At 39.6% G+C, this 9,144-nt stretch overlaps 1 protein-coding gene across 1 annotated transcript; it reads right to left on the bottom strand.

Moving 5' to 3' along the window:
* Nucleotides 1-366: 366 nt before the first annotated feature.
* On the bottom strand, nt 367-8,433 carry LOC145957191 (uncharacterized). The gene is made up of 3 exons (XM_083073408.1): nt 4,772-8,433; nt 4,397-4,568; nt 367-4,309 (listed from the first exon to the last, which is right to left on the bottom strand). The coding sequence occupies exons 1-3, from the start codon at nt 8,431-8,433 to the stop codon at nt 1,124-1,126; spliced, it is 7,020 nt and encodes a 2,339-aa protein (XP_082929534.1). The 3' UTR covers nt 367-1,123.
* Nucleotides 8,434-9,144: the final 711 nt, after the last annotated feature.

Here is a 9,144-nt window from a genome sequence, read left to right as displayed (position 1 = left end):
GAGTGCTTGAAAATTAAAAGAGTGAGCACAGGGGCTCGAAAGATTGATAGAGGCTTGAAAATTAAAAGAGTGAGCACGGAGGCTCGAAAGATTGATAGAGACTTAAAAATTAAAAACATGGGCGCGGGGACCCGAAAGATTGATAGAGGCTTGAAAATTAAAAGAGTGAGCACGGGGGCTCAAAACATTAAGAATCGGGACAACAACCAAGTAAGTATAGGAAAATTCAAATTTAGAAATTGTAATAAACATTCAATCGGTTCATGATGTATGCATGACATGCAATGAAATGGTTTTAATGGAAAAATAATAACAAGATGAGTTTTGACCTTTCATCCCGTTATTATTATTATTATTTTTGCATCATTTTTCCAACCTTTGACCCCCTCACGAGCATGAGTGTTCAGACTGACCTTTTGTCAAATTATTGCGTCGCTAGATAAGCTATCTTGTCTGATAGTACAATTCAAAATTGTCAACATTTGTAATCTTCTCAATAAAGTTAGCTAGGGATCTTTCATTTCTTTGTGACTCTTAGAATCAATCATCGTAATTGAGATATTTTAGCCTATTTTTGACTTTATTTATTGGTTTTTCTTGCATCGCATGTTGCACTTTTAGCATATAATAATGAAATAAACACACAAAAATGACGAATGGTGGGGAATATGGGCTTTTATTGCTTCAAGGAAGAAAGCACAAGTATATGAGAGTGGAGATAAACAAAACAATGGGAGAGTAACATATCATATTTTTGGGGAAAGCAACACTAATTCCCCACATCAACAATTTTGAGAACCCCATTAATTGGCCTCTAAAGGTGTGAAATGCTTGTTGAGCATCTTAATGTTGCCTTGGCCTTCCAGTTTGCCCCGGCTTCCCACTTTGGTTGTCATATCTACTTCCTCCTTCTCCGCCTTTCTTTAGAAAAGTTGCATTTGTTAAAGTTGCCCCTTCAGTCTAATGGGTATTTCTTTTATTTTTTTTTTAGACCTTAACTTTTGCATAGGCCGCTCTTTTCGAGTTTTCAGCCTATCAGGTCACTCTAAATTTTGCCTAAGCTGCCTTTTCAGGTTTTCAGCCTAGCGAGCCTTTTCTTTTTGTTATTATTTTGTGCTCTCCTTTATGCATAGTATTTCTTGACTGCATCAGAGTTTATCGGATTCAACAGATCTTCTCCATCCATATTTGTGAGAATCAAAGCTCCTCCTGAAAAAGCCTTTTTTACCATATAGGGCCCTTCATAATTCGGGGTCCATTTCCCTCTATGATCTCTTTGGGGTGGCAATATCTTTTTTAATACCAAATCTCCTTCTTGAAACTCTCGCGGATGAACCTTTTTGTCAGAAGCTCTCTTGATCCTTTTTTGATATAATTGACCATGACATAAGGCATTCAATCTTTTCTCTTCAATGAGGTTCAACTGATCATAGCGAGCCTGAACCCATTCCGCTTCCTCAAGTTTGGTTTCAGCCAATACTCTTAGAGAAGGTATCTCAACCTCAATGGGAAGTACTGCTTCCATACCATAAACCAGCGAATATGGAGTTGCCCCAGTAGAGGTGCGAACGAAAGTGCGATATCCATGTAGGGCAAAAAAAAGCATTTCGTGCCAATCCCTGTAGGTGACCACCATCTTTTGAATAATCTTTTTAATATTCTTGTTTGCTGCTTCCACTGCCCCATTCATCTTAGGGCGATATGGTGAAGAATTGTGATGTTGAATCTTGAAACTTTCACACAACTCTTTCATCATTTTGTTGTTCAAATTGGTCTCATTGTCAGTAATGATCCGACTTGGCAACCCGTATCTACAAATTAAATCTCTCTTGATGAATTTGACCACCACATTTCTGGTCACACTGGCATAAGAAGCTGCTTCAACCCATTTAGTGAAATAGTCGATAGCAACAAGTATGAATCGATGCCCATTGGATGCTTTTGGTTCTATTGGACCAATCACGTCTATTCCCCACATTGAAAAGGGCCATGGAGCGGCCAATACATTCAAAGATGTTGGGGGAACATGAATATTATCTGCATAAATTTGGCACTTGTGACACTTCCTCACATGACTACAGCAATCAGCCTCCATGGTTAACCAATAATAGCCAGATCTTAGGATCTTTCTTGCCATTACATGTCCATTTGCATGTGTTCCAAATGAACCTTCATGGATTTCTTCCATGATTTCCATAGCTTCTTTAGCATCAACGCATCTAAGCAATACCATGTCATGATTTCTTTTATAAAGTACTTCTCCATTTAAGAAGAAACTCATTGCCAACCTCCTTAAAGTTTTCTTGTCATTTTCTGAAGTTCTAGGAGGGTATTCTCTGTCTTTTAGATAGCGTTTGATGTCATAAAACCATGGTTTTCCATCTGGTTCTTCTTCTATTGCTTGACAATATGCTGGTTGACCTTGATTATGTATTCTTATCAGTGGAACCTCTTTTCCTTGACTAATCTTGAACATCGAAGACAATGTAGCCAAGGCATCAGCCAGTTGATTTTCCTCGCGAGGGATGTGATGGAAAGTTATTTCCTCAAATTGTTCCATTAAATTTTTGATGTATGAGTGGTATGGGATTAATTTAGAATCCCGAGTTTCCCACTCATCTCTGAGTTGATGGACAACCAATGCTGAGTCTCCATAAACTTCTAACACTCTAGCCTTGAACTCCAAAGCTGCTAGAACCCCCATTGCACATGCTTCATACTCTGCCACATTGTTAGTACAATCAAAACCCAACCTTGCAGTGAAAGGGATTAATCGGTCCTCTGGAGTGATCAACACTGCCTCAATTCCATGCCCCAATGCATTAGAAGCTCCATCAAATAACAACATCCACTTCTTTCTATTTATGGACTCTCCCTCCTCAAACAAAGCCATGATATCTTCATCTGGAAAATCATATTGTATTGATTGATAATCGTCTATGGGTTGATGAGCCAAATACTCAGCCAACGCACTGCCTTTAACAGCCTTTTGGGTTACATACACAATATCATACTCTGATAATAACATTTGCCAGCGAGCGATTTGACCCGTTAAAGCAGGCTTTTCAAATATATACTTGATCGGATCCATCTTGGACACTAACCAAGTAGTGTGACTTAACATGTATTGTCTTAAACGTCGAGTAACCCAAGCCAAAGCACAACAGGTTCGCTCTACCAGAGAGTACCTTCTTTCACAATCTGTAAACTTTTTGCTCAAGTAATAGATTGCTTGTTCTTTTCTTCCAGATGCATCATGTTGCCCCAGTGCACAACCCATAGATTCCTCAAGTACCGAGATATACAAAATGAGAGGTCTCCCCGAGGTGGGAGGTACCAAAACTGGAGGGTTTTGTAAATACTGCTTCATCTTCTCAAAAGCTTTTTGACAATCTTCATTCCATATCACTGGTTGACTCTTGCGCAGTAACTTGAAAATCGGATTGCAGGTTGCAGTTAATTGAGATATGAACCTGGCAATATAGTTCAACCTCCCCAAGAAACCACGAACTTCTTTTTCAGTACTTGGAGCTGGCATTTCTAAAATTGCTCTCACTTTGTCAGGATCCACCTCTATACCATTTTCATTAACCACGAATCCCAACAATTTTCCTGACTTCACACCAAAAGTACATTTGGCAGGGTTAAGTCGGAGCTTATACTTCTTTAGCCGCACAAATAGCTTTTGTAGATTTGTGATATGTTCTACCTCCGTCCTGGACTTAGCAATCATATCATCGACATAAACTTCAATCTCTTTATGCATCATATCATGAAACAAAGTCACCATAGCTCGTTGATAGGTTGCTCCAGCATTCTTCAATCCAAAGGGCATCACTTTATAACAAAATGTTCCCCATGATGTAATGAATGTAGTTTTCTCCATATCTTCAGGAGCCAGCCTTATTTGATTATATCCTGAAAATCCATCCATGAACGAAAAGAAAGCATGTCGGGCAGTGTTATCCACTAGAACATCTATATGTGGCAATGGAAAGTCATCTTTGGGACTAGCTCTGTTAAGGTCTCTATAGTCAACACACATTCGAACTTTTCCATCTTTCTTTGGGACAGGAACTATATTGGCAACCCATTGAGGGTACTTTGCCACTGCAAGGAATCCAACATCAAATTGTTTCTTTACTTCTTCTTTTATCTTTAAAGAGACCTCTGGCTTCATGCGTCTCAATTTTTGCTTAACTGGTGTGCATTCTGGGTTCAATGGCAAGTGATGCTCAACTATGCTAGAATCCAACCCAGGCATGTCTTGGTATGACCACGCGAAGACATCAGCATACTCAAATAACAACTTCAGCAACTTATTTCTTTCTTCCCCTTTTATAGCAACTCCTATTTTTATTTCTTTTTTATCATTTTCATTTCCCAGATTGATTACTTCAAGTTCCTCTTCATGGGGTTGGATCACCCGATCCTCTTGTTCTATCAACCTTTCTATTTCTGGTGGAGTGCTCAGGTCATTGTCATCTTCTTCAGCCTCATTAATGGGGTGATCAAAATCGTGACATGGGATATTAGCATTATTATTTTTGGCATGGTTATTATTGAATCTGCAATTTAGGGTTGATGAAAGAAAATGAAGGTTGGAGCAATAAATGAGAGAAAAGAAAGATTAAAGGATAGAGAGAACATATGACAAAAAGATCAAAATGCATTTCATTCATATGATATACTGAAAGACAACATGCAAGCCCATTAACAAAAAGTCATACTAAAATCACGGGAATAATTGTAGAGTTTGTGTGACAATTACTTTGAAATTGAATTAAGAATCACAGGAAATTCAATGATCTTCCAATTATGGAGCTCTTCACATGGATCACACGGATACACAAAGTTGGCGTGATTATCATCATTATCTTCCTTAATCATAGCCACTTGGTCTGCGTGCACCACCCCTCCACTTTGAAAGCTTTGATAAAGATGACAAATGGGAATCCTCTGAACTTTAGGCTCTCGATTCTCTAGACGAGCCAACCTTTTCTCTCTATTTTCTTCTGCCATTCTTCTTTTATCGGCTTGAGTAGGTTTGTACCCTAACCCCCATCGACCCTTGTTTTCTGGCAATTCTATTAATTTCGTGACTCCTTCCAAGCATGTTCCCAACCCAAGTCCTGGCTGATACCCTCCATTCATCATGACCTTTGCAACCATCATGGATGCACTTGATGGTTGTGGACTTCCCATTGGAGATTCAACATAAGCAGTACTAATTATTTCCAATGACTGAAACGAAGTTTCCAAAGCCTCCTCAGCTGCTTCAATATAACGGGTGGGAGCAGGACAACTCACCAACATGTCTTCCTCACCCGAGACAATCACTAGCTTGTCCTCCACAATAAATTTCAGCTTCTGATGTAAAGAAGAGGGAACAACCCCAGCTGAATGGATCCATGGTCTTCCCAATAAACAACTGTATGCAGGTTTAATATCCATGACTTGAAAAGTTATGTTGAAGGTGAATGGGCCAATTTGGACAGGGATTTCGATCTCCCCCATAACTTCCCTTCGTGATCCATCAAAGGCCCTCACAATCATAGAACTGGGTTTCATATGTGTCCCATCACAAGACAATCGATCCAGTGTTGACTTGGGCATCACATTTAATGAGGACCCATTATCGATAAGCACTCTAGCCAAAATGTGATTTGCGCATTTCACAGAGATGTGTAAAGCCTTGTTATGTCCCCTTCCTTCAGCTGGGACTTCATCATCTGTGAAAGTGAGGTGGTTATTGGCTGTAATGTTACCAACAATGCCGCCAAATGTGTCTAATGTGATGTCATTGGACACATGAGCTTCATTCAAGATCTTCATCAATAATTTTCTATGACTTTCAGAATTCATCAGCACTGATAACAAAGATACCCTTGCAGGAGTATGATTTAATTGATCAATGAGCTTGTACTCACTTTGTCGAATAAACTTAAGAAATTCTGAGACTTCTTCATCCGACACTTCCTTTTTCTTTTTCCCCATGACTTTTTCATCATCTCTCCTCTTAACACTTGAAACCTCTTCATTGATAATTGTATTTTCCTTTTGCTTATGGTTTTTTGTCAAGCCTTCTGCTCTTAACTCTTCTGGAGTATAGACTCTACCACTACGGGTCATTCCACCTACTCCTGCGATATTTGTTACGTTGGTTTCTGTAGTGTCAATTCCTTCTTTTTGTTGGGCATTCACATATTCACTTTCTACCTTCATTTCGTAACACCATGGAACCGCCTTAGTGTCCTTGTAATGGAAAGGAGCTGGAATTTGCACAACAAGTGGCTTAAGGGTACTAGGTGTTGACGCGAAAGTGTTTTTTGTGAAAGTGATTACCAGTGGTTTTGGAGTAGTCATGCTGGACTTTTCGTTTGATTGAATCATCAATACATCCTCTTTTGTACGCACCTGGCTCACCTGAACAAAGTTTGAGTTAATCATGCCTTGTAATATTTCCTTGAATTTGCCACATTCCTCAATAGAATGTGTGGTTGTAGGGTGGAAATCGCATACTCCTACTTTGCGAGACTCTCCCTTAATCATCCCATATTTGCACAATTCTGAAAAAATGAATCTCATGGGGGTTCGGATCTTCTCTACTTCTGTCACTTGTGGAGTACATTCTTCTTTGATAGCATTAACCGATGAAGTCCCATGACCTGGAAGTGGATTATTTCTTACATTCGGCGCGCTTTCCTTAAAGCTTAATAATCCTGCATCTATCAAGTCTTGTACCTTGTGTTTCAAACCCCAACATTTCTCAGTTGAATGGCCTATTGCCCCAGCATGATATTCACATTTGGCATTTGAATCAAAACCTCTTGGATATGGAGGTTGGACAGGCTTTATAGGAAGAGGCTCAACTAGAGCATTTTGAACCAGATGTGGTAGCAGTTCAGTGTAGGTCATAGGGATCGGAGCTAGAGTCCTTGGTTGATTATTTCCCCTTCTTTGAGCATTATTCACCATGGGAGGCGAAATTGCCGATTGATTTTCTTGGGGTACTTGAAATTGTGGTGGCACTGTAGGTGGCCGATAAGACATTCTAGATGGATAAGGTTGCGGGTATGGTGGCAAAGAAACTGCTGCAATTTGTGGGTTATACATATATTGGGGTCTATAATTGGGTATGAAAGAAATAGGATTGTAGTTAGGTCTGACTGGTGTTGTCATCACTGCATTTGTTTCACCTCCTTTCCTCTTATTTGTGGTTTCTAAGGGTTTCTTGATGGTTGTGGATCCTGTTGTCATGTGTGCAATCTTCCCATTTCTAACTCCCATCTCAACCCTATCTCCAATGATGACCAAATCTGAAAAGTTTGATGATACATTTCCAATCATCCTGTCATAAAAGGGGGATTGGAGTGTATCAATGAACATCGTGACCATCTCTTTTTCCAATAATGGAGGTTGTACCTGAGCAGCTACCCCTCTCCATCGTTGGGCATATTCCTTGAAGGTCTCATTCTCTTTCTTTATCATATTTTGTAACTGTGTGCGATCTGGGGCCATGTCCATATTATACTTGTACTGTTTCAAGAAAGCCTCTGCCAAGTCTTTCCATGTGCGTACTCTTCCTCGCTCCAGGCTCATGTACCAACTTAATGCTGCTCCAATAAGGCTTTCTTGGAAGAAGTGAATCAACAATTTGTCATCATGAGCACAGGAGGCCATCTTTCGACAATACATAGTGAGATGATTCCTTGGGCATGTATCTCCCTTGTATTTATCAAGTTCTGGAACTTTAAACTTGGGAGGAATTATAACATCAGGAACCAGACACAAGTCCACAGCATTGAAACCATAATTGTCGAATCCCTCTATGGCCTTTAATCTATCTTCCAACGATTGAAGCTTATCATCATGGGAAATATCTTCCGAATGACGATGGTGTACAATAACAGTTGGTGCAGGAACTAATCCCTGGTTATTAGGAGGCCTTTCGCCATGACTTACATTAGGTGGTGCATGAGCAATTGAGTGGGTTGGAATTTGTGGGTCATTAGCTTCAAGGGTTAGGTTTTGGGTTTGTGTTGGATGTGATGGGTTTAAGGTGGAGGTAGATGGATTACCCTCAGGAATATTAGCCACAGGTGGCGTGTATCCCGGAGGTAAACCATATGGAGGTAATGGAACTTGGCCTTGAAGGTTTGAAGTGGAAACATGATGGTCATTTTCTGAGGTCGTTAGGATGACAGGTGGTGTGTACCTTTGAACATTCGGGTTGGGTTGCGTGCGTGGAGTAAACCCAGGAGGGTAATCAGGTGACTCATGAGGCTGTTTAGACGACTCTCCATTTGCCCCTTTTTTGGATTCCATTGACTGCAACAAGTCCAAAATTTTTCCCATTTGTTCTTTCAACTGATTTACATCTCCTCTCAGCTCCTCATGCTGTTGCTCCAAGTCATCTACCATCCCTTCCATGATTTTGGTCTTTGTACGTGTCCCGTAAGGGTGTCGAAGGGATGCTTTCTTTGCCTCAATAATTGATTTCTTTTATAAAACTGTATAAGAAAATTTAATGAGTATGTAATGATATGAAAATGTGACTATGCATCGTGTATGTGAAAATGTTAAATTGTTGGAGAGACATAAATCACATGAATCACGTGGATCATCTTTCTTTAATTGTTTCTTAGATCGTCACGTTCTAGATACTAGGTCATGGAATCAGTGGATCTTTGTGATCATTATCAATTAAACTTTTCCTTTAGAATGTCACATTCTAAGTACTAAGCGTAATATGAAACGAGTAACTTTTGCATGAACATCCTCTCTTAGCTGGCAAATTTTATTAATAACAATAGTATAATACATCATGATAACTTAAATTATTCACCGCTAACAACCATCTCTCTCATTTTTGCTATCATATCTCTACAGTATTCAAGGAAGTCATAAATTTCTTTGGGAGTGGAATGTGGGATTGCCATTCCCTCAGCTCGTTGTAGTAGGTGAGAAGTGTCATGGAGCATGTTTTTAACTTGCTGAACTCGATCCACAAGATTATATGCCCAAATTCTTTGATTTTCTTCATGTATTCCGATGACGTCCCTTAATTGCCTTATTTCTTCCTGTAGGCCCATAACCTGATGATTTATCTCTCCCAATGTGGCTTGATAGTCCATATTCAGA

This window comes from Cajanus cajan, chromosome 4 (assembly GCF_000230855.2).
Source record: "Cajanus cajan strain Asha chromosome 4, NIPB_CcT2T_4, whole genome shotgun sequence".
Lineage (NCBI taxonomy): Eukaryota > Viridiplantae > Streptophyta > Magnoliopsida > Fabales > Fabaceae > Cajanus > Cajanus cajan.
The sequence above is the reverse complement of the archived record's forward strand: the minus strand, read 5'-3'. Positions and strand labels throughout refer to the sequence as shown.